General features: G+C 38.6%; 2 protein-coding genes across 5 annotated transcripts in view; both read left to right on the forward strand.

Annotated features, from left to right (window-relative positions):
• The window catches only part of pknox2 (pbx/knotted 1 homeobox 2), a 70,708-nt gene extending 54,742 nt beyond the window's left edge, over nucleotides 1–15,966 (forward strand). The window contains exons 5-12 of one of the 2 annotated variants that reach the window (XM_027148205.2): nucleotides 6,000–6,171; nucleotides 7,180–7,359; nucleotides 7,531–7,660; nucleotides 8,709–8,806; nucleotides 11,134–11,253; nucleotides 11,458–11,534; nucleotides 11,747–11,925; nucleotides 14,563–15,966. In XM_027148205.2, the coding sequence (XP_027004006.1) occupies nucleotides 6,000–6,171; nucleotides 7,180–7,359; nucleotides 7,531–7,660; nucleotides 8,709–8,806; nucleotides 11,134–11,253; nucleotides 11,458–11,534; nucleotides 11,747–11,925; nucleotides 14,563–14,792 (1,186 nt within the window). In that variant the 3' untranslated portion in view covers nucleotides 14,793–15,966. The remainder of the gene's footprint in view (nucleotides 1–5,999; nucleotides 6,172–7,179; nucleotides 7,360–7,530; nucleotides 7,661–8,708; nucleotides 8,807–11,133; nucleotides 11,254–11,457; nucleotides 11,535–11,746; nucleotides 11,926–14,562) is intronic. The other variant, XM_047805226.1, reaches the window with a different exon arrangement.
• A 4,524-nt stretch (nucleotides 15,967–20,490) lies between these two features.
• panx3 (pannexin 3) lies at nucleotides 20,491–25,275 on the forward strand. 3 transcript variants are annotated; one of them, XM_027149885.2, is made up of 6 exons: nucleotides 20,494–20,697; nucleotides 20,879–21,070; nucleotides 22,921–23,063; nucleotides 23,305–23,516; nucleotides 23,668–24,401; nucleotides 24,820–25,275. In XM_027149885.2, the coding sequence occupies exons 2-6, from the start codon at nucleotides 20,887–20,889 to the stop codon at nucleotides 24,876–24,878; spliced, it is 1,332 nt and encodes a 443-aa protein (XP_027005686.2). In that variant the 5' UTR covers nucleotides 20,494–20,697; nucleotides 20,879–20,886; the 3' UTR covers nucleotides 24,879–25,275. The 3 variants fall into 3 exon arrangements, with proteins under 3 accessions (XP_027005677.2, XP_027005686.2, XP_047661183.1); XM_027149876.2 differs by lacking the exon at nucleotides 24,820–25,275 and having other exon boundaries at nucleotides 20,491–20,697; nucleotides 23,668–24,597; XM_047805227.1 differs by lacking the exons at nucleotides 20,494–20,697; nucleotides 20,879–21,070; nucleotides 24,820–25,275 and adding an exon at nucleotides 22,062–22,343 and having other exon boundaries at nucleotides 23,668–24,597.
• Nucleotides 25,276–25,783: the final 508 nt, after the last annotated feature.

Below are 25,783 nucleotides of genomic sequence, written 5' to 3' on the forward strand. Positions count from 1 at the left end.
GCAGCTTGGCTTTGCTGCTCAAGGCGTAGAATGAAATGCTCTGAGATATGTGTAGCCTTTATTATTAACATTTTACAGCGACCAGTAGAGATGCTCTTAGCAAGGCTGCTTGTCGACTCCATGTGGGTGGCAACACTTTGCTGTGAATATGTGCAAGTTACATTTTCTCTTTCCAAATATATTCTGGGATTAGCCATATGTGATAAAAGCCTTAATTTACCCTTAACATGACTTGCACAGGGCAAAACTTTATAATAAAGCCATGTTCTAACTATAAAGCCATGTTCTAACTAACTTGAAATTAGGTGGATTTATTTTTTTGTGGGGATTTTTCACAGTACATGTTTGATTCACACCTTTCTTGTTACACTTAATGACAAAAATGTTGCACAATTTCTTTCAGTGCCACAGCCAGAAATTTATATCACTAGAGGATGAGAAAATATATTAAATAAAACCAGTGTGTGATTTGTAAAATTATATGAATATGTGGGACATGCTTTTGCATTTTAGAGCTTTGAATTTAATATTTAATCTTTAAAGCATGATCATCAATCAATTAGCACCAACCAATTTCTTCATATTAATAATGTTCCTATAAAATACATTTAATCAAAGTACTATCATAAAAAATGATAGTAATAATAGGGAGCAAATTACTTTTTATCTTATAGAACTAGATCTTTTTCATCCAGCTGCAGTTTTTATACCTCCAGCATTTCATCGACTGTCATCTTTATATCCCCCTGGTCACATTACAGCTAGCTGGATAGTAACTTTCAAACTGAAATGGGAAAAGGCATGATCCTGATTGCTTAATTCTGTTTCCCATCATGTGCAGTTGGTAACCAATAAAATGTGTTTAAACAAGACACTCGTTCATTTGACATTTGCACAGGTTAAATATGTAATTGTAATGATTATTGTTTGACCTTTTCCAAACATCATTACAGCATAATTACAGCTCAGGACGATGTTGACATGTATACAATCTGCTTCACTGTATGTGTATTATGTTATACACTAATAAGCCACTAATAAGCATTACGATTGTCAAACCTGAAATATCCCCATAGTTTCACCTCTGCTTTCATTGCGGTATATGATGTAGCAACTTGACTGTTGCAAGGAGAATTCTTATTACAGTGCCAGCAAGCTTACTTCATCAGCCTGTGTCATAAAAACCCAATATGACAGTAGGGAGTCCACCAGTCCACCAGTCTCCAACACCACAAGCATTACTATCACCATCACCACCACTACCACCATCACTATTCCTTCATCTCCAACCCATTCCTGAATAGTAACACATTAGCATTAAAATATTTTTGTCTGGACCATCCATCTATCTTTCTCTCTCTCTCTCTCTCTCTCTCTCTCTCTCTCTCTCTCTCTCTCTCTCTCTCTCTCTCTCTCTCTCTCTCTCTCTCTCTTAGTGTTGCATTCCTATATTTAATTCTTTATGTGTGTGAAGCAGCAATGAGACTTCACCAGGTATCACTATGGGCCATTACTCCCTGGAAAGCAAGCAAGAGGAGGAAAGGCCGGATAGAGTAAAGAAAAACAGAAGCAGAAAATAAAACAGGGCAGAAAGAAAAGTGTACAATTGATTGAAATATAGCAGCAGGGGTTCCTCATAAAGCGTGAGGTGAAGACTCTGTGTGTGTGTGTGTGTGTGTGTGTGTGTGTGTGTGTGTGTGTGTGTGTGTGTGTGTGTGTGTGTGTGTGTGTGTCTGTGTCTGTGTGTGCCTCTAGTGCAAGCCTAACTCCAGACATGCAGCCTGGGGGATGGAGTTTGCCTATGAAAGTGTGTGTATATATGTGAATGTGTGTGTGTGTGTGGAGCAGACTCAGCGTGGGGGCATCTCAGACTTGGTTTAATAAAGGCAGCAGCCAGTGGCTCGCCCTGATTAGGATGGCAAACACACCGGGTGTGCGCACCCCCATTGCCCTGCAGCCTGTGGGTGGCCCACCACGGTAGCCAAACAAACGTGGTCTAAAACACCGGCTTCATTTTCAAGTTAAATTGTGAAAACCAGGAGGTTTTTTCTTTCAGCTGTAGTCTGTCTTCTAAAGTAAAAATCTAAATGTGAAAAAATTAATTTAAATTTAAAAACAGACCTTGATAATATTACATATAGTATTTATAGTGTTTATAGGACATATTTTTATCTCGGACACCAGCCTCTGTGTATGGCTTGAGAGATGTTCTGTCTTTTTGTGTGTCTGAGTTTGAGTGATTCTGCTGACTCCTGCCACTGTAAATGGCACTTTTTTATGGGTGTGGTAATGCTTCCCAAGGGGCAAGTACATCTCCAGCCCTCTGCACTGCAGATATGACCTGCTTGGGGCTTTTTACCAGGAGCTTAAACATATCACACACTGCTCCTCAACTTGAACTGCAGGGTTAGAGCATCTCTTTTTATTCATGAAAAAAATAGTGAGATTAAATCTGTGTGTGTGTGTGTGAGAGAGAGAGAAATGTGAGTGAAATGTGTTACATGAATATTATTAAGCATTTTTAATATATATATATATATTTGTGTTGCTTTTGTAACACTGGAGGTCTGCATTGCACTCTGCTATACAGAACTGTGGTCTATGCAGTTATTAAGGTTTACTCACATTTAATGAGAATGCTATTTTTGTAGTGGTCTGATTATTACCCACACATTAACAGCTCTATTTAGGGCTCTCTAACTCCCATATCTCCATCCTTATGGATCCATGAAAGTACAGGAAGCAATTTACAGAAAGATGTGTACAGTAGTAAGCAGTTGCTTTCCTGCTTTTAGAAGGTTAAAAAAAAAAAATCAGAGAAGACAGCTATTCAAAATGTCACCTCTTAATCATCCCAAAACAAGTAAAGATATTTTTATTTTCAAGTATGTTCTTTTTTTTTAAATCCAGAATGCAGTGTCAGGAAAAAAAAAAAAAATTTTTTTTTAAAAACCTCTCCAGGGGTTAAACTGAGTGCGTCCTTTGGCTGTAGGCTGTACCGGGGTTATGATCCAGAGTTGAGAGGGGATGAAGGGGGAGAGATAAACGCAGCCATGGCCTCCAGGGTGCACTGTGGCTGGGAAGAGGAGGGAGGAAGAGTGGCTAGTGCGGTCGAGGAGAGCCATACAAGACCAGGGGGAGCGCAGAATGTCTGTGTGCTCTGCGCAAGCCTATTTAGTATTCACCTCACGCCAGCTGGAGGGAGCCGCATTAAATTGGGATCAGGCAGATTAGAGTCTAATATAGCGGGCTATTAAAGGCTGCAAATGAGAGCGGTGGGTTACAGCCGGAGCAGGATCTCCTCACCCAGCTGCAATACCTATGTAGCCCAAGACTCCTAGCACACACAGTAGCTATGCACAGATACATACATACATACATACATACATACATACATTCATTCATACAACATTTTTATACAAGCACACATGGACTTTTACAGTGCTATGTCAGCCTGGTTGTGCTAAATCTCTACAGAAATATATATATATATATATATATATATATATATATATATATATATATATATATATATATATATATATATATATTTAGAATGTGGGAATAATATCTAACAAAATCTACATTTCTTAGGAATTGACAAATGTACAATATAAAGTTTAATATCAGTTGATTCACAGATATAAAATCCATTGAGTATCACAAAATTAAGCATCACACTTTGTATGCCAGATCCTAAAAAAATGAATGCAACAAATGCTAATGTCCATGTTCAATTTTTTAAAATGTTTTTTATGTGTGATACACACAAATACAAGTACAAACATATTTTAAGTACAAAAACATAAGAAGTAGTAACACTGTTGAACTAAAGTGTAGTGAAATGCAGATTCTAGCAGTTTCTACTTATAAAGCAGGCACGTGTGTGGAAAAAAATAGAGTAAAAATGGATAATTGGATACAGAAACAAGCTAAATTTCATATAGCACATTGTGGTATTTTTGTCTTTTTTGTTCATCGAGAAAGAAGGCTGAAAACCCTTAAAGTATCAGGTATAAACCCTTATTAAGAATAACATCTGAAGCCTGATTAACTGTGTCATCCACTGGTCTTGTTATATGAAGTTTGGTAACAATGTTATGTTAGAATTTTTTAACAACTGTTGTGATAGTCACAATAACTGATTTTAGTGTGCTCTAGATTATACATGAAAACAGATGTTTATAAGTCACATAAGTCTTAAGATGAGTCTACAGTAAGTAATGACAAGTTTCTGCACTCAGTATATTCAGCACAGTTTTCGAAATGTTTGGAGGACAAGAATGAGAGTGAGATGGATGAAAATAGCAAACTAGCACAGTCAATGCAAAACAGGTTACCATGACAACCCTGCTGTAAACACACATTACACATAGGTAGGAATTAGTGTGATGTAATAGATTGAAAATGTAGCTCTTCCCTAACAGACAAAGCTAACTAAGTAAATATGGCATATATTTTATGGTATATGATTAATTAACATTCATTTCTTCTTTGTAGTTATTGACAAATGTATCATCTGAATTGCAAAATCTGAACAATAGAAAATGTATAGAACTATAGAATAATGTTCTCCCAGCAGCCATGGTTCTCTTCCTTCTTTGGTTTCTTGGTAATGCTAAAATTGGTATACTAAATTTATCATAGGTGTGGAAGAGTGTCAGTGTGTGTGTACATGACATGTCATCCAGGGTGCCATATGCTAACTACATTAAACTTGGCAAAAAGCAAAAGTCTGTTATAAGTTAAAACATGACATATTACTGATTACTGGCTATAACTGATAATGGTACCATAATACTGTTGCCTCAAAGCTGGAGGCACACAATTGTAAAGATTTCCCTTCACTGGAACTATAAGGGCCAAACCTGTTACAACATGACAATGCACCTGTGCACAAAGCAAACTTAATGAAGACAAAGGGGGAAGAACCTCAGCACCCTGAATAGAGCCCTGACCTTAACTCCACTGAACACGTTTACGACGATCTGTAATGCTGAATACTCGCCGGCCTTCTTTCCTTACATCACTGCCTGACTTCACAGAAATTAATTAGTAATGTTGCTAATTCTAGTGGAAAGCCTTCCCAGGTGAGTGGAAAATCTGAACAAATCAAAAATCTGGAATTCTGGAATGGGATCTTCATCAAGCATGCAAGTGTGATGGTCAGGTGTCCTCAAACCTTTACCCTTATAATATAAAACTACATTTTATGTAGTTATATCTATAACTCTAGTATCACTATGACTGAAAATGTGTGCATTTCTACATATTGTTACTTTAAATACATTAAAACATGACTTGATACCAATTTTCCTTTTTTTCATGCACAAATACCAAACCTTATATACTTAATAGACAAGTCCTGTCTGTCACTTCACTCTAGAGGTGTCTGTATACTCTACTGTCACTCTTGACCATTAAAGTGAGTTGGAACAATTGTTATTTTACACACAGAACATGAAACTAATCTCATCTACTTTCTATTGTTCAAGTAATGGGTGATTGTAGTTCTGTGATCCAGTTCTTGGGCCCAATAAAAAGTGTTTGGGTTGCATGATGTGACATTGCATTAATGTTTAATACACTGTTTACATCACATGTATTTTTAATATGTTTTCTTTATAGTATTGTTAATGTCTACTATACCTCATGTACAAGAACATGTGCTGGCATATATTAATAGTGAAACATTATATAGACTAATCCTCATTATAAAGTCATTTTAGGTCTTAGTACTGAATGTGATTTGGGATACAGCGTAGGACAGCAATCGGCATGGTGGAAAATTTTAAAGAGGAGCCTTTCCATGTTTGGGGAGCACTATTAATATTTGGCTTGAAATTGTTAAAATATTAGGGTTACATCGATGTAACAAGCAAAAGTCTGTCATCCATGAACTCTTAAAATGTTACTCTCTCTCTCTCTCTCTCTCTCTCTCTCTCTCTCTCTCTCTCTCTCTCTCTCTCTCTCTTTCTATACTACTCTGTTCTCCACAGGCACCCACTGTTCCCACTGCTGGCTTTGCTGTTTGAGAAGTGCGAACAGGCTACACAGGGCTCAGAGTGCATCACCTCAGCCAGCTTCGATGTCGACATTGAGAACTTTGTGCATCAGCAGGAGCAAGAGCGCAAGCCTTTCTTCAGCGAGGACCCCGAACTCGACAACCTGGTACCATATCTCAGTCCATATTGATGATAGGGATTTATGTTTACTTGTACATCTGTACACTTCTGTGTATCTTCATCACAAGCTCCATTTTTATTACAGCTAGAGCACCCCCTGCTGGTAGAGGCAATCAGAGTTTTGACAGAACTTTAAGCATTTTAATTCAATATTCCTTTAAAGCCCTAATTCGCATTCACTCTCACTACCTCCTCCTCTCTCCCCTGCCTGACAGCTAGCAGTAATTAGAAATTAGGCAAATGAGAAAGTGGGGGAAAGGTCAATGTTCGTCATTACCAGGGCTCTCGGCCGACTAGTGAAGCTCAGTCAATTAACTCTGCATCTGTGTGCTTTACGACGGGCCGGTGGCACTGGGCCCCCTTCCTCGCCACGCTTACACCGGGGCAGAAGATGGCACAGCGCCCTGACGGAACGAGCTGCAGTAATTGACAGATTTATCTCTTCCTGGGCAAAAAGCTTTTTAGCCCATTTGGTTGTCCTTGAGTGCTGACTTTGAAGGCACCCGATCTGTGGGAACAGGGAGTAAGGCATGCACGTTTAGTCACATCCAAGTGGTAGAAAAACAATGTGAAAGAACTGATAGTCTCAACAGAATTTGTGGAGCAAAGACTGCATGTACTAGAGCAAAGCAGCCAATTTCTCATGCAGCAGAATTCATTGTGTAATCAGTTTTTCAACTGCCTTAGGCTCATTTGTTTGAACACCATAGTGCAAGTTACCTTTTTTTCTCTAGAAAACAAGCTATTGAAGTTGGAAGTATCAGAATAACACGGCACCTGTTTTCACCCTGTCAAACATGCAAATTTGAAGAAAAAAGAGGATCATTTATTTTCCTGCACGGCGTCTTAACAGTGAATCATAATGTTCCTGACTGACAGAAAGTAATTAGTCCGGTTATTGCTCTATCATGGCTGACCGTGTGCTTTGACCCCAACTTCTTAACAATCTGGGATATCCAAGGCGTTTCTGATAAACCACTGATCTGTGTCTCAGATGGTGAAGGCGATCCAGGTGTTACGGATCCACCTGCTGGAGCTGGAGAAGGTGAACGAGCTCTGTAAAGACTTCTGCAACCGCTACATCACTTGCCTCAAGACTAAGATGCACAGCGACAATCTGCTACGCAATGACTTGGGTGGCCCATATTCACCATCACACACCAGCTTGCAGCAGGTAACACACAACCATGTAAATGTTTTGAGGAATTCACTGTGTTTATTCAAAGTGTAATTCAAATATCTTCAATGAGTCATCTTCTTTCCCTTTCACACTATCGCCTCATCTTTTCTTTCATCATTCTCTCTCACTTCATTCTCTGCCTTTGTTTCTTTTGTTCTATAATAGGATATGATGCAGACTTCCTCTTCTTCACTGTCATCGGTGTCAAGCTCGGTTAACTCTTCAGGCATTGCAGCCTGCTCTCTGCCTCAGAGCAATGTCAACATGACCAGCATCAACTCACAGGTGGTGTCAGGTGAGAGAAGACAGAAATACTGTTAATAAGAGAGAAAGTAGATGACTAAAAAATGAAAACATAAAATAATCTGGTCGAAAATAATGGAATCTGACTAATTGGGAGTCTTTCTCAGAGTGGAGTACACAGCAAGACACAAAACATGAGTAGCGGTATAGGACAACCTTAAATCAGTCATGCTTTTTAAACTCTTATTTCATTAACTTTTATAACAATGATTTATTAACTTTCCCTGAATACCACACCAGCTCTTTCCTCCGCCTATGTAACACACTCCAGGAGAATAAATACATACTGCCTGAATTAAAGAAGAACATTAAACCCAACAATCTTCCTGTTCTGCTTGGTGGCTTTATCAATACCAAGTCAGTTTGAATTGTATAGCACTATAAATAATAGCTTTACAGTAGTCAGGATATAGATTTGGATGTTTAACAGACAAACCAGAAGCTTCAGTATCAAGAAAAAACTCTCAGAAACAACGTATGGATGAATTTTGACAGAACTCAGTAATTCAGTCTTTAGAATAACAGCTGCAGTTTTTTGTGTGGCATAAATCAGCAGTCTACAGGTGAGATTGTCCACTGAAACCAAGGTTAGTTTTGGGCATAACTTGTTATCTTTAGGGCAATAAGGTGAGGTAAGGTAGAGGATTATGATGAAGATAGAGCAGGTGAAAACAGCCAGGGTCATATTAATGGAATGGGCATTTAAATATGTTTATGTCATTTCTTTCCATTTTTTATGCATGATAATGGTCACTAGTAAAATCTCCACTGCAACTTGACGGTTACCCGCCTGAAGCCCAGAAAGGATGTGGCATTGTTATTATTTAAAAAACACTCTGGAGCCCTCAGTGGCCCTTAGGAATGAATTTGGTTTGACATTACCAAGAATTACATGGTTTGTGCTTACTACAGTCTGTTGTTCTGTGTGTGTGTGTTTGTGTGTGTGTGTGTGTGTGTGTGTGTGTGTGTGTGTGTGTGTGTGTGTGTGTGTGTGTGTGTGTGTGTGTGTGTGTGCGTGTATTTGTACATGGTTCTTGCAGGTGGGGCCCTGTATCAGCCAGTTGCTATGGTGACTTCTCAAGGGCAGGTGTTAACTCAGACTCTACAGCAGGGGACCATCCAGCTCCAGAACACACAGGTGAGAGAACACACACACACACACACACACACACACACACACACACACACACACACACACACACACACACACACACACACACACACACACACACACACCTGCATTTACCTGCACATGTGCACAGATGCACTACTCTGGAGTTCAAGTATTTTAGGATTTATAAAAATACATACAATTTCTTTTTAGATATAGAACTTAAAATTCAAAACAGTTTGAAGCTTTTTTACAAACACAAATACTGGTGGTATTCAAGACTTTAGAAACTTAAATGGACATTTCCTGACATTCTTTTTGTTGTTGTTACCATTTGAGGCCAGTGCTAAGTGAAATAACTTTAATTTATTAAGTTGATATTCCACTCTTGTTTCCAGTTTCACTAAAACTGTACATTGTCTGTATTGAAGACAGCTAGCATGCTTAGTTGTTAGTCTTTCATTAGCTTCAACATCTTTATTTTCCTGTTCCCAAGAATGTATCCAAAACAGCAAGTGAATTGTGTGAAAAGGAAGCTACTTTGCAATTGTAACATATCAAGACACAAGCTAATTTTCCAGGGGTGAACAAACTTACTGGAAACTTACTAAACACTTCACATTTTAAGTGTCTGCATGTTGATTTCAATAAAGAGTTCATTTGTGTTCATTCCTCAACTTCATTGTTTTTGTATGCAGCTAAGCTATATCCAAACTAGCCTTTTTTGATAAAATAGCTAAGTACACTAGAATCTAGTAAGAAAATTTGTTAGCTACAGCCAACTAAGGAAAATCAACTGTGATTATTATCATTTTATTCTGCTGACACATTTTGTTTTGTAAAACACTTTTAGCTAGACAAACTAAGATAGTTGCATTACTATATACGGCTAGCTACTACCTAATGCCAATTGTGTTATGTGTTGTCTAAAAACATAAATTCCACAACATACAATTTCATAAAATTCTCCAGCATTATTAGATATCATTCTACAACAGTTGGTTGTGGAGCAGATGGCTGTTTGTGTGCGTGTGAGAGAGAGTGTGTAGAGCAGCAGACAAGTGAGTGAGACTTTCTCAGACAGTTGTAGCTGGGGTGATTACACAGGTCACACAGTCTCCTCTACACATATGCTAGGTAAAAAACTCAACCCATAACCACGTCGCCAACACGCTCTCAGTAATGACAGCCCTGCGTGGAGCCTCCAATTAATTCACCCTGCTTCCTGGAGCACACACTCCTAGAACTGAGGCGCGTGTGTATACGTGTATATGTGTATGTGGGGGAGGGAATGAAGTCACATGACATCCAGCTGCAAATATAATGTTGAGATCTTTTTATTTTTTTGCTTGATTATTATTTATTTATTTAAAAATCAGCAGGAGGCTTTAGCTTTTTATAACTTTCTGTTGCGGCATAGGCATAAATGAATCCTTCTTCACGACTAAAGTGGAAATGACCCCCCCCACCATCCACGAAAAAAAAAAAATCCTCATTCATTTTTATTTGCTTATTTATCAATATGCAAGGCTGCCCTGGGTTATGCATCTGAAACTGCTCTGAAATGTTAATACTGCACACTGGCCGAGGACGATATCTAGGGCAAAAATCGCATGATAATATTTAACTCATTTGAATCTTTTGGCCTGTGTAGTTAAATATGTGATTGTGAGTCCTTCAAAAACACAAACACACACACACACACACACACACACACACACACACACACACACACACACACACACACACACACACACACACACACACACACACACACACACAATCACACACGTGCTGTTCCTTTCACTGTGTTTACTGCCTGTTGTGTTTACAGCTGGTTGTGTGTCCTGTTGCAGTGATGTAGGTTTGAGGTTTGATTTAAAAGAGATTTGTCGTGCCACTCTTTGTGATGAAAGGCCTCCATAAATGCTCGCTCCTTCCACGCCTTTAATTTTAGGTATCATTACTCCGATTGCGTTGCTATGGTGACTGAGGGCATTTCTGCCCCTGCCAAAGGAACTGCAAGTGGCGACTCTTTGTTTCCGTGGCAACAACTATCCCTCCCTCCTTCTCTCTCTGTCTCCATCTCTTTTTCTTTCCCTTTCAAATTCTCTCTCTCTCTCTCTCTCTCTCTCTCTCTCTCTCTCTCTCTCTCTCTCTCTCTCTCTCTCTCTCTCTCTCTCTCTCTTTGTCTTTCTCTTACTGTTTGTCTCTTTCTTCCTCATGCTTGCTCTCTGGTGCCCTCACACTTGCCATCCATGGTCTCTTACTCTTGTTATACTTTTCACACTTCTTTAATGCTGTCTTTCCCTTTAACTCATTTCTTCACTCTCTGTATTTGTGTGAAATCTTAGGTGAACCTGGACCTTGCCTCACTCTTGGACAGCGATGATAAGAAGTCGAAGAACAAGAGGGGAGTCCTTCCCAAACATGCCACAAATATCATGCGCTCCTGGCTCTTCCAGCATCTCATGGTGTGTGGGATAAATATGTAGCACTGTCTACTCCTTTCTTTCATCGCAGATTAGGAAAGAAAATTAGATTTTTGCAGTATTTTAATAGCAATTGTAGCTTTATGCATAAAATTAGGAGCAGAGGATGTACAAAGACTAGTGGAACTGTTATTTAAGCTATATGTAAAATCTATTAATATTTATTGTTGCTGCTGTTGTTTTTAGCACCCTTATCCTACAGAAGATGAGAAAAGACAGATTGCCGCACAAACCAACCTCACCTTATTACAAGTAAACAACTGGTAAGATTAAAAGTAAAAGCATCTCAACTCCTTCAATAACACCTGCCTCCTTTCTGTTTTGTTATGTTGTAGGAGTGTGGAGTCTTTCACAATAATACACAGCAACATGGCACCATCTAGTGTTCACTTATCAATGCATGTTTCTGTCAATGCAGTAACCAAAAACTATTACTTAATAATTGTTTTGTTTTTGTCTTGTCTTGTTTTCTAAGGTTTATTAATGCACGCAGGCGTATTCTACAGCCCATGCTGGATGCCAGTAACCCTGATCCTGCTCCTAAAACCAAGAAGATGAAGTCTCAGCACAGACCAACACAGCGTTTCTGGCCTGACTCCATCGTGGCTGGTGTGCTGCAGACACATGGCTCTCATTCTGCTAACAATTCAGACAGTTAGTGTTTCTAACACTGTACTTCCATAACAGTCATAACTCAAGCACAGGCCTCATTTAAATGTAGGTTTCATTATTATAGATATTATAGAACAGATGGTGAGGAAATAATTGTGTTTGTTTACTGGATCCAGTTCAGGAGCTATGTGTGCAGTCATGATGCTGCTTTTGTTACTTTAACACAATGGAAACAGCATCAGATTAAACATTAGTCTTCAAGCATGTTGTACATCCAACAATGTGTGTTTAGACAGCAAAAATATCTGATGAAAACATATAGATAGATAGATAGATAGATAGATAGATAGATAGATAGATAGATAGATAGATAGATAGATAGATAGATAGATAGTTACATACATACATACATACATACATACATACATACATACATACATACATACATATATACTGTACATACATACTTCAGGCAACCATTGGCAACATATAGAGTTGCAAACACACACACACACACACACACACACACACACACACACACACACACACACACACGAACATAACCCCCCACCCCGGAAAAAAAGAATAAAAGAATAAAGAATAAAACTGAAAAGAATAAAAAGAGGCTAAGAATAGAATTTAAATATTTTTTTTAGAGTTGATTACACAGATGGGAAAGGGATATGTAAAGTATATGGAAAAATATAAAAATGTATACAGTGGATTCAGAAAGTATTCAGACCCCCTTTCACATACACCTTTAAAGTAGAAAAGAAAAGCAAGACTGCAGTTCCTGCCTCTAGGAACTGGTCTCCCTTAGGGGCCAAACCCAGAGCTTTAGAATTGCCCCCTGTGCCTGAGAGAGGAGATCCTTCTTGATGGGAACCTCCCATGGAGTGCCATACAGGAGGGAGACTAGGTCCATGAACCAAAATCGAGAGGACCAATGAGGAGCAACTAGGAGAAGGTTGACTAAGACCACAAAAGTTTTCAATGCTAGAAACAGGAACCGGGGTCAGGAGGTGAACTGGAACCTGTACATTTTTCTATGATATCTAGGACCCACTGAGACACACCTGGCAGTAGTTCCAACACTGCCCGGTTTCTGAAATTGATGCCAAACTAGGGCAGATCTCACCGGTTGCCCTGAAACATCGCACGGGCAGGTGCTTACCTAGGGTACAGATCTGTGCAAGGAAGAGGAGCGGGCACAGATCTGTACCCAAAGTGCTAGAAGTGTTTCAGCCTTCCTGAAAATTCCTTCATAGTCCACCTGGCTGAAATGACAGACCTAAGGTCCCCTCTTGCTTGATGGGTCTGGGCCTGGGCACATCTCCCTTGTCTTAGCCTACCTTTTGAGTGAGCTAGGAGGGGGTTGGGTGCGACTGGACGATGGCCCAGGTTATAGGGGATGAACTCTATAAATCACCTCCTGGTGCCTGTCGATGACAGTACTCACTGTGTTAACAAGACCTTGGCATAGAGGTCTGGGGAAAAAGGGCAGCTGCCTCCATCGAGGTGGCCTGTGGCCTGAAGACAGAAAGCAGTTGTCAAGCTTAGAACGGACAACACTAACTTCCTCTCCAGGCCTCCTCAGAGCCCGATGGGGAAAGCAGCATGCTCTCTACCGGGTCAGGAGAAATCACCAGGGGAGAGGGCAAGAAAAAGGGAAAGACCCATCTCTTGCTCCACTTCCGCTAATTCAACCTGTGAACCACATGATCGAAGCCGGCGCGGATCAGAGGTTGCGCAGAGGGAATGATTGCAATGCACACAGCCGGCTCCCTCGAGAGCCAACCAGGAATTCTCTTCTCCCAAACAAGCAACGTGAAGAAAACGGGTGTGCTGAGGTGGGAAGGAAATAAATGGTACAAATAAAAAGTCCGGGTATTATCCTGACATCAGACCCTTTGCTCAGCACTTAGTTGATAAAAGTTATAAAATTTAAAACCTGAAGGGCACCTGATTACTTTCCAAATCCACTGTATATGAACCCAGATGTTGTAGAACAGTATGACTATTATGAATAAATTACAGGTTTGCAATAGTGCAATATGTTGTGCAAAAAAAATAAATATATAAAAATCTGGCGGCTGAAATGTGTGTTGAGTCCAAAAAAGTCCAGGTGTCCTAGTTGGCAGGAATTTTATAGCAGTGATATCATAAGAAACAGCACTGCCTCATTTCTATAGTGTTGATCCTGAGCTTGAGTTACTGCCTGTGAGAAGTTTTGCACATGCTCACTGTGTCCTTCAACTGACTGACATCTCATCCAGGGTATTTTCCTGCCTCACACCCAGTATTCCTGTGATATATGAAATAAGTGGTTACTGAAGATGAAGGAATGAATCATTGTTAGGTCATCTGTAACTGTAAAATATTAACTAATATTAACATTAGAATTAAAAGCTAGAATTAATTTCATAGAGTCTCATACACTAATCAAGAAATAATCACCTCCAATGAAGAATTCAAGGAGTTAAATCTATATTCATTCCAAATATTTAATTTATTTAATCAAATTTGTTTTGTTTTTTGTTTGTTTTTTTGACTGCAATGTCTCTAAGGCCGGGGTAGGGTGTTTGAGCAATTTCTGTCTGTTTTATGGGATTGCACTGATCATTATCTCTCTCTCTCTTTGTGTGTGTGTGTGTGTGTGTGTGTGTGTGTGTGTGTTAGGTTCCCTGGGTATAGACAGCCTGCAGCCTCTCTCCTCTGACTCAGCTACTCTGGCTATGCAACAGGCCATGTTGGCGGGAGCCGAGGACTCTATGGACGGCACAGACGATGAAGAAGAGGAAGAGGAGGATGAGGAAGGAATGGAGGATGAGGATGAAGATGAAGAGGATGAAAGGCACCTGTCCGTCAGGAGAGATCTGCGCCTTGACCACAGTGAGGGACTGGAGTAGAGACAGATGCAGGAAATGACATCACTGACCTGACATGTTTTAAACCATGCCCCAGAGGTTTCCATTGGACACTTAAGTGCTTTGGAACTTTGAATTAGACAAGGGAGGTTTGCAAAATAATGAGCTGTGAATAAATTACAATAATTACTGAATTTATTTGTACAATTTAGGAAAATTAATGAATGCACACACATTGACCATACATTTAAATGTTATATACTGGGAGAATAAATAGAAGCTTTAGTTATATTAACAAAATCCTCTGTGTAATGTTAATGTTCATGAATCCATAGCTTATTTTGTCCCACTCATCTCTTTCGCTTTCGGGTGAAACTCACAGCATGATATTTTTTACACATCATTAACAGGGAAAGTTATCATCCATTTTTCCAGGTGGCTTTCTGGGCATGAGTTTTCAAATTGTAATACTTTGCTAACATCAGTATTCAATACTGAGTTTTAAAATAATAAAAGAAAAGAAAGAAAAACAAACAAAAAAAAATCATTGTTAAAGACTTGACAACACAAAGCACACACCTACAACTATGATGCATTTGCGCAGTTGCTTGATATTTATGTTTTAGGTTTTCGATCAACGATGTTGCACTTGGGAGGATTCTCATTTGCCTGGATGATACAATTCTGAATGGCACTGAAGGCCAACTGCCTGGAACTTGCAGCCGACAAACTTTTCTCCTCATGACAAAGAAAATATGGAGAGAGACAACATGGCACATTAAGCATTTCATTTATGGAGGAAAATAAACCAGTGGGTCCTTCCTGCCCTCAGATGTCTTTGCGATGTTTACTGAAGAAATACTGCAGGAAGGAAGTCAATTTTACAGAGAATTTCAGCTGCTGGAAGCCCTCTGCGAAATTTTCTGTGAAGGACAGAAACTGTAAAGATATTCCTGAACGGTTTTGGTTTAAATCAGTCTCCAGAATAAAGCAGCTGTTTCCGATGTGATGTTTAGAGATGAGAGAAGCTGTTATTGAATGTTATTGGAGTCGGTCTTGTGAAGTACGTTTCTCATTTTCTTGGTTGTTTTTAAATGGTTCTTCCAGAGCAAGTAATGATAGGGGAAATTTTTATTTTGTTTGTACACATTGTTGTCATGATCTATTGTGTTTCAATAGACCATTTTTGATAATTAAAAGAGATAATTTTAGTGGATGCGGTGTAGCGTTGCCTTCTTGTGTAACTTACTGTTTATTGATTTCTGGGTTAAGAATGGAAAGAATTCATTACATCCAGAGTGAATATCCAAGCCAAATAACCTGCTCATTATTGCTTACTTACTGTATGTCCTTGTCTAACCTTCATTTTAAAAAGCAGGGGCTAGCTGAGCTGTAAAAAAGAAAGATGATTAAAGATGGTTTTGCAGAATATTATGGGTTGTTCTCAGCTATATTATAAAATAAGTAAAATAAGGATAAATTCTTTGATAACTGAATTAATGCTTACTTGAATATGAACTTAGTTAAAGCATGTACTAAGGTACAAGTGCGAAATAACAAAGAGCTAAATCTAACCACGACATGAGTCAAATGAATTCATGCACGCATGACAACCACCTTAAATATACGTGTTGCATTAATTAAAAATGAAATAAAACATTCTTTATAAGAAAGAATATAAATTGAAGGTGCATAATTTCAAAATTTTCACCCTTGTGGGGTAAGGAGAAGAGTCCCAGAGGTACCCAGAGCACCTACTTGTACAGCAGGATTTGAAAATAAGTAGATAGAGAATGACACCAAATGGGTTGAGATTAAATTATTGGTGTTTATTATTTATTATTATTCTTTCTATGTTCAGAAACAATCCACTACCACCCAAAAATATTTGTGTATGCACCTGCATATGACAGATTCAATAAATAATTTTAAAGGCTTTTTTTTAGCTCATATTCAATTCTTGTTTTATTTAGTTTAGCACTAGATGTTAATTAATACAGACTAAGAATCATGTATTTAAGGGGGTCGTTATTCATGCATGAATTCATAAGACACATCATAATTAAGGTTGGCTCTTCATTAGTTGTGATTGGTGCATGCCTTAACTCTCCGTCACCCTCCTGACCTAAAAAATAGTTACACTTATGTGATGTATATTACAGGGGGCTTAATAATGGACAAAATCCAAGACAGTTCAGATTGATCTACAATAATTTCAAGTGGTATGAATGATTCCATGAATGAAAATGTTTTAATTAAATTATTTTAGCACAAAAATAAAATCTACAGCATCCTTTATTTTTAAATTGGTACAATATAAGTTCATGTTGTGATTTTAAAGTAATAAATCATGCAAATTTGAAACTAAATAAGATTCAATCTTATACAACTTCTAACTTTCTATATTTTAATTCTAAGCAGGGGGGGCACGGTGGCTTAGTGGTTAGGTGCCTCACACCTCCAGGGTTGGGGGTTCGATTCCTGCCTCCGCCTTGTGTGTGTGGAGTTTGCATTTTCTCCCCATGCCTCGGGGGTTTCCTCTGGTTTCCTCCCCCAGTCCAAAGACATGCATGGTAGGTTGATTGGCATCTCTGGAAAATTGTCTGTAGTGTGTGATTGCGTGAGTGAATGAGAGTGTGTGTGCCCTGCGATGGGTTGGCACTCTGTCCAGGGTGTATCCTGCCTTGATGCCCGATGACGCCTGAGATAGACACAGGCTCCCCGTGACCTGAGAAGTTTGGATAAGTGGTATGAATGAATGAATGAATTCTAAGCAGTAGAATTCAATGAAAAAAGGGATGTATTTTTTAAAATAAAATAAACAAGCAAACAAACAAAAAGAGACAGATATCATTGTTAAAACATGACCAAAGCATAACAAACAAAAAAATTCTGATCAATGTATAAAATCAAACTCACATTATTTTTTATTTAAAATGTAACTGTAAATAATTTCAAATAAATAAATCACAAATAACTAAAAGTAACATCCAGACAAAGTCATATCTCTGCTTTCACCTCTGTATATCTGTGTAGCTGTCTCAGTTATAAACACACAGGGTTTATAAACCTGCTCATTCTTCATGACACTTCTACAAAAAAAATTATAAATAAATAAATATAAAAGATCGCAACATAATAAGCCATTGATTGAATCTTCTATGTTTATTCTTTTTCTGTGCCAAATCTCCAAATTCACAATCATCTGTTTTTGTTTAGTGGTTTAAGGGGGCTTTGCTGGTACAGATGATAAGTCTGCACTACAATACAAAAGATTCAGTTACATAAAATCAGCTAAAAATTAATCCTAAGATTCTACAAAAACAAAAAATAAATCAGCTTTATTTTAAGGCTTTGAATTTTACAAACACTGCATGTTGACTCAGATGTTTTAGGTGGAGTCAGGTGGTGGCAGTGATGTTTTGTTGAATGGTTGCAGATGTTATATATCAGGGTACAGATGTTTCCTAATTTGCCCTTAAACCCTGAGATTACAGGCTATTCTGTGCAGATCTGGTTTACATTCCAGGACATCTATAGTTAGGGTGTAGTTACGAGTGTTTAGTTAAGTTAAACATCACTTCCTGGTTGTGTGTGACATTTGATCTTTAGGTGTTGTGCTTCTGACTTTGATGTACTCTAGGTCAGAACCTTTTACTAAGAACAATAGTAGAGAAAAAGGTCCTATACTTCCTTGAAGACAAGATTAGAATCATGTCCTTTATGTTATTCCTGGTGTGACTGAATGAACGGAAATGGTGTACATTATCACAGGAAGAGATGACAATGGTATTGCATTTACAGTTTTAAAAAAGAAATAAAGCTACTATCTTATGTGACTTTCTTAAACAATTACACATATAACAGTACTACAGAAACAGTGTGATTGCATTGCTCTGGGCAATGTTCCGCTGGGAAATCTTTGGCCCTGGCATTCATCTGGATATACCACCTTCCTAAACACTGCTGCAGACCAAGTACACCCCTTCAAGGCAACAGTATTCCCTAATGGTAGTGGCTTATTTCAGCAGAATAATGCACCCTGCCACACTCCAAAAATAGTTCAGGAATGATTTGAGAAACATGAAGAGTTCAAGGTGTTGACGTGGCCTCCGAATTCCCTAAATCTCAATCTGATCGAGCATCTGTGAAATGTTCTGCACACACAAGACCAATCCATGGAGACCCCACCTTACAACTTATAGGATATAAAGGATCTACTACTAATGCCTTGGTGACAGATACTACAATGCACCTCTAGTCTTATGTCTTGTGGAGTCCACGCCTCTTTGGGTAAGAGCTGTTCGGGTGGCACAAAGGGAACATACACAATATAAGGCATGTGGGTTTAATGTTATGGCTGATCTGTGTATTTATTTAATGGATGCTTATATTCTGTCTGACTTCAGTATTCATTTCAACCATTAAGCCAGATGAAGACTTGGCAGTGATCCAGGATGTGATGCAGAAATAAAAAAGATGTACAATCCAATCATTTAGATAGAGGAAATGTAATATAGAGATAGAAAGAACTCAAAGAGCCGCTATTGTCTCCACCCTTACTCTCCTATACGATGATAAGGTCTTGTAACCAGCTTCTTCTGACTGTCTACTGTTACCTTAAGAGAAATGGGAAGCAGGTTTCTCTTAAAACTTATTTTTATTCCTTGTCTTATGATATTCTTGTGATGTTAAATAATACTACATACAGCACTAAACTATTATTGTTTTCAAATGTGTTTTACAAATAAAATTTGACTTGACATGATTAATACGTGTCCTACAAAAAGTAACCCTATTTCAACTAAAAGTATCACTTCTCAGATGTGGTTGGTCAGATGGTGTTGATTATTTCTCTGTAAAAGCAGCTCTGTTAGTGCTGGGTGTAATTCAAATCACTTAATGCACTCATTCTAACATGCTACTGTTTCCTTAGTAACAAATCATTCCCAAGGTCTTGTATGGTGGATGCTCATAACATTTAATGTTTAATCAGTGTGTAACGGGTGAAACCTGCCCTTGTTTATTCTCCTACAACAGCACATCCTATATTGTTATTTTCTTTACAAAATTATATGAACAATGAACCTTACAGTTCATGTTCATATAATTTTGTAAAGAAAATATATGAACATGAACCTTACAGTTCATGTTCATATATTTTCTTTACAAAATTATATGAACATGAACTGTAAGGTTCATTGTTTGTATTATAATTTAAAGGGAAAGAAAAAAGATGACATAGCCATAAAGAGAACATGCCTGGCACACATTCAGAAGGAAAAAAACAAGTTTGCTGAGCTTTCACACAAATGTTCAGGAGCTCTTGTGTAAAACAGCCCTCTTAAACTCTTTTATACTCAAATATATAGAAATATTTGAAGTCCTGAGTGCAGCACTGAAATAACTATCTTTGTGGCAGTTCTCCAGATTTCTCATGCTTGTGCAGTAAAGCAGTAGGTCTACTTGGGGCGGCAGTGCATAAATAGCGAGGGCAATGACAGAGGCAGGAAAAGCCACAGAACTGGCCAGGTTTGAAGTGGATGGGAGCCACTGGCTTGATGAGTACGTTAGGGATCTGCCGGACTGCTGCCTCCACCCTTCTTTATTCTCTCTCTCTCTCTCTCTCTCTCTCTCTCTCTCTCTCTCTCTCTCTCTCTCTCTCTCTCTCTCTCTCTCTCTCTCTCTCTCTCTCTCTCTCTCTCTCTCTCTCTCTAATTGCTCTCCTGCTCTGTCCCTCTGTTACTCCATCAAGCTCCAGAGAGTTCTATAACTCCTTTAATTACCCCTTAACCCTGTCCTGTTCTGCCTCCCATTTTGAGGCAGAACAGGACAGGCCCTCCTCCACTATTTAAAGTCTTCGCCAGCATCTTTGTCCTCCCCAGCCTCAGGACCAGGTCACCACTGCATGGCATACTTAACATTCACTTTAGCAGGAGAACTGAAGGTACTGTATTTGAATCCCTTTTATTCCTAACACAGTGTGGGTTAGGGAACTCAGGTCATTAATGAAATAAATATGGAGATGTGTGGGGTTCCATGGTGGCAAAATATATCATCTGGAATTTACATAATCTCAAAGCTGCCAAAGAACAATAGTAGTTAACACTGTTTCTTCTGCTTTACAGTTGTGGACATGTCAATTGCTAAGACAGCTGCACAGGCTGTGCTGTCTGATGCACTGCTTCAGAACAGCAATGTAGACAACCGCATTCGTCACCTGGAGTTGGAGCTGCCCCTAGACAAAGTCATCAAATTTGTATCTGTGGGACTTCCTCTAATGCTGGTGTCTTGGGCATTTGCTCGAGAGATCTCAGTTGGTGAGTTTTTTTTAAAATTATTATTGTGTTCATAATCATCAACATCTGTTCTTAAGGTATAAATGTTAGAAATCATTGCATTTTATTTTATTTCATTAGATAAATAAATGCTTTTTATCCCCAATAACAAACTTGCAAAAGTGCCCCAGAAAGTCTGAACTTCACTTTAAGGAAGATTCACTGGTACAAAAAAGTTACATGAAGATGTAATTATGTTCAACACAAAAAACTTGGAAGATATTTTAAACATATTGTACAGTATAATTTGTCTGCAATGCTTGGATGCCCCTGCCACATGTTCAGTGTGCCTGGGAAAGGCTCTGCATCCACCACAAGCCTGAACAGGATAAAACTTTTAAATAGAGCACTAAATATGAATGGATTGTTAGAATTAGTAGGGTTGAAATAAAATAAATGGGATCACAATAATCTATTCCTCTTAGTGAAAATTGCTCTTAGTGATGAAGAGTGTTGTCTAAAGGGGTTAATGTTGAGTCTAATGTCTCCTGGTGACTACCTGCTGAAGATGAACCTTGATATCCAAATATCAAAATCTCAAATATATTTGACTAATGTTGCTTAAGATGCCTTGAGAGTCCACATACCCATAAAATTACGTTGATGCAAAGTTAATTAAATGTCAACTTTGATTTCACATGCTATATGGAAATTGATTTGACAAGATGTGGAATGTAAATCGAAATTATTTAATAACATTTTGCCCAATGGTAATATTTTGTAGGAATCTTCACCTGACAGGCTTGTGGTGGGTCTGAAATAAACAGTGTTATATTGCTAGACCTCCCTAGACAGCCAATTGCTAAAAGAAGCTGTCAGTTGCAGTGGAGGCAGCTGACGTTGCAATCAGTTCCCCTGGAGTTGGTCTGCAATCAGTTCACACAGATGTTAATTGGCACGAGGATGATTAAGAGAGACGTGGAAAGATGACAAGAGTCTGTAATTACAGTCAGCCTGCTCTTTCCCAGTTCTCTATTTCAGTCTAACTAGAGGATATGCTAATTAAAGCAATGGACGTGCATCGCAAGCTAAGTTCTTTACAGTTGGATAAAATTCCGTCCCTGGTCACATGTGATACTTGTTTACAAAGTACAGCTATTTAAGAGAGCAACTTTTTTTTTTTATTTCAAGCAAATCGTTGATATCTAATTTATTTAATTTTCACACATTTTGTAGACCTTGATTAAGAAACATCTTTAGCTGTCTTCACTCTGTTTATTATAGCGAGGATAAAATACAAAAAGAAAAAAAGACAGTAAGAGCTTTTTTATTCTTCAAAGTCTGAGATAAAATGGACACTACAGTGTACTTTTCCATAATAAGGATAGCTGTAGTGAATGTTATTCACACTGGAGGTTGATTGTAAGGTTCAGAGGAACAGACTAGTGTTTAAATGGTCTATAAAAAGCATGAGCTTGGCTTTTTGTGAGTGGTAGGGACCCACCCTTGTTTCCCATCGGCACACTCAACCTCAGCAGAAATACTACAGTGTGTTTCTCTTGCTGCTGTGGTTTACACCAGCTGTGTTCCTGGGGGGAAAAAACTGCAGTTATAAATTTGCCATTCAAGTCTGCTTCTGACCATTATTTCAGCTGATGAAAATGAATTCATCAAGATATCCTGATTACAGTTTTGCACTAAAACGACAATCGTTGTTACATACAGACTTAAATGAAGGGCAGTTGAATTATTTCCTTTACATTTCCCAGATTTAAGGACATTGAGGTCAGAGTGTAAGATCAGCCTGTCATGTATCTAGGGCTACACATAAACTTTGTCTAGGAGGTCAAGCTAAAATCACATTCTTATTGTAATTCTTTTTGCATTTTTAGGTTCACAGGTTAGCTGTTTTCCTCCCAGCAACTTTACAGTGAAGCAGGCTGCATATGTAGACATGTATTGCTGGGATTCACTGATGCACCATGAGTTTGACGAGAGTGGAAACTCTGAAGAACGTTCCCTGTGGGTTCATAAGGTGTGGTTGAATGTATATATATTTACTCTACCAGCAAAAGATATAGTGCTAGAAATGCATATAGATATAGCATTTATTTCCTGGATGCATGCTAAATTTCCTTTTTTGAACACAATAAAACTAAAGTCTCATTCAGAAATAGGCTTTGACATAATTAACATTATAAAGCAATATTAATAAAGAGATGGCCTTTCGGTTAAGCTGTTTCTGTTTGCTGATTGCGTGTCTCTGTATGCCTCAGATGTTCCCCTACTCCCTGCTTATCATGGCAATGATGATGTACCTTCCAGCACTGATCTGGAAGTTCCTGGCTATGCCAACTCTGGCCTCTGATCTGCTTTTTATAATTGATGAGCTGGACAAGTCTTACAACCGCTCAGTGCGCTTGGCTCAGAGCATCGTGGAGCTTAAACAGAATACAGACCCATACGAATTTCAGGCAGAGTTGCAGAGGTAAGAGGAAAAGACATTTCTGATCTTCTTCTAGAGTGTCCTGTCATTAGAGATAATCATATGTAATTCCAGAGAGTTGAGGTGTTTAAATATTAATATGGAACTTTGAAGGGAATATTAAAGACTAAAATTGTTCTATTTCTGTTCCCAGAGCCAAGAAAAAACGTTACTTTGAGTACCCTCTGCTGGAGAGATACATGAAATACAAGCATGGCTCCTACTTCCTGGTCAGCATGCTGTTCCTGCGTGGCTTCCTCTTGCTTACATTTATGTCAGCTTCCTGCCTATACCTGGTCTACTTCCACCTCTCAGCCTTTCTGCAGGATGAGTTTGGCTGCTTTATGCGTACTGGGATCCTCCAAGACGAGATCTGGGTTCCCACGCTGGTGCAGTGCAAGATCAGTGGCCTGATGGTGTTCCAGGTCATTAGTATAGCTAACGGTGCCATCTACATGCTGCTCGGCCCCATTGTCCTGTTCAGCCTGCTGCGTCTCTTCTGCTGGGACACCACCTTCCTCTCACTGTATGAGGTGCTTCCTGCACTGGGTCTGATCAGTGGTCAGAAGCTAGGCTGCCCGTTGAACGACTTGAACGTGCTTCTTCTCTTCCTGCGCGCTAATGTGGCACATCTGCATTCGTACGGTCGACTCAGGGCCTTGTGCTCACTAGCACCGCCTCATCTGCACAGGGGTAAGGGCATGCTGACAGAGGAGCAGGTTGAGGAAGCTGCCGAAGCAGCTGAGGAACTGGAGGAGGAGATACGGGAGGCTAGAGAGGAGGGCAAATACAATCTAGTGGACATCATGACCATGCTTGGGGCAGCCAGAGGGAATGTGGTGAACTGCCCTGAACACCGCCCTCTGGTGGAGGAGAACATGACACTCGGTACAGTTAGTCTCATCTGTCTACTCAAGAGCATCCTGATAGTGGGAATAATTGTGTATATCATATGGGATGTTCAGAAAATAATCAAGTGAACTCTTCATCATGGCATTATTAATGTAAGACTTAAGAGAGAATGGTGCCTTAGGTTTGAACATATCAGTGTGAATATACTGTAGATCAATTGTAAATGTAAATATAATTATAAACACTTATAAAAGTTTTGTTTAATAAATTATAAAACAAAACTGTTTGTGTGTATTGCATGCTTTGCTAACTCAAATTTTTGGCTGATTTCAATTTTTTTTTTTTAATAATAAAAAAAAAGGTAATACAAATTCTGAAGGAGGCTTTAGAATTTAGAAGAAAACAGTTCATGGTAGATTTGATTTCCCTAACAGCCCTCTCTGTCTTTTTTCAGAACCTAACCACCAGGGCTACCATGAACTGGAGGAGTCTACATCATGTTGTTTTGGCTAAGCTTTCCACTAATGGACAGAACCATGCCTGTAAGGGACACATATTGACTGTAGACTAATCACATACTTTCTAGACTAGTAATAGGTCTAAAGCAGATTAATTAATGAAGCTCTTTTATTGGCAGTTCTTTTATTTGATCGGGATGGATTATATTGGTGTTCTGTCAGGGAAATGCTTGTACACCAAAGTGCTTCAGGAATATTCAGGAAACCCTCGAAAAGCCTCCATTAGAATTCACCACAGGAAGTGTGTCTTGATTTTTTTTGTTTAATACTTTCATTGTTTCTGCCTTTGTTATAAATCTATTTTTTGCGTGTTCCTTTTTTGTGTAGCATTTTGTTTGTGATGAAATTTACATTGAACTTTAAATGAAAATAAATGTTTGTGGTGTAATTTTGTAATTTGTAACTGATGAATTGTAAATTGATTCTACATCAAGCAAGACATATATCGATTCTGCTTGATTTTACATGCAATCTATAAATAAACTTGGATAAACAATACTTAAGTTCTCAATATAGAATGGAAAGCATCAGCTATACTCTGCATCTGACAAATAATTTTGTTGAACTCATTCATTACTCATAATTATTGTCAATTCCAGGCATCTGCCATGAGGTCAAGTTGACACAATTAGTCATGTTACTGAAACACAGACAGGCAGAAACAGCCTGAGGGTGGGATTTTCACACTGAACACATAATCTGATTTGCACTCACCATAGGGAAACAAAATATGTTTTGGTATCAAATGTAAAAAAAATTACCATCAACCAAACATCTGTTTATTTGCCTCTGTTTTTTGGTGCAAGATCGGCACAACGCTAAAATGTATTTTTCAAACATGGTTTGTATGTCTGTGTTTCTGTAATTAAAACTGAAAACAATTTGTAATCAAATTGCTGA

This window comes from Tachysurus fulvidraco, chromosome 20 (genome assembly GCF_022655615.1).
Source record: "Tachysurus fulvidraco isolate hzauxx_2018 chromosome 20, HZAU_PFXX_2.0, whole genome shotgun sequence".
NCBI classification, from domain to species: Eukaryota; Metazoa; Chordata; class Actinopteri; order Siluriformes; family Bagridae; genus Tachysurus; species Tachysurus fulvidraco.

What these genes read in the sequence shown, in the direction of transcription:
- panx3 (XM_027149876.2), top strand. Translation starts at nt 20,887, where the DNA reads ATGTCAATTGCTAAGACAGCTGCACAGGCTGTGCTGTCTGATGCACTG. An exon ending in GTTCCCTGTGGGTTCATAAG is followed by an intron (nt 23,064 to 23,304) that starts GTGTGGTTGAAT and finishes TGTATGCCTCAG; the next exon opens with ATGTTCCCCTACTCCCTGCT. An exon ending in TTTCAGGCAGAGTTGCAGAG is followed by an intron (nt 23,517 to 23,667) that starts GTAAGAGGAAAA and finishes TTCTGTTCCCAG; the next exon opens with AGCCAAGAAAAAACGTTACT.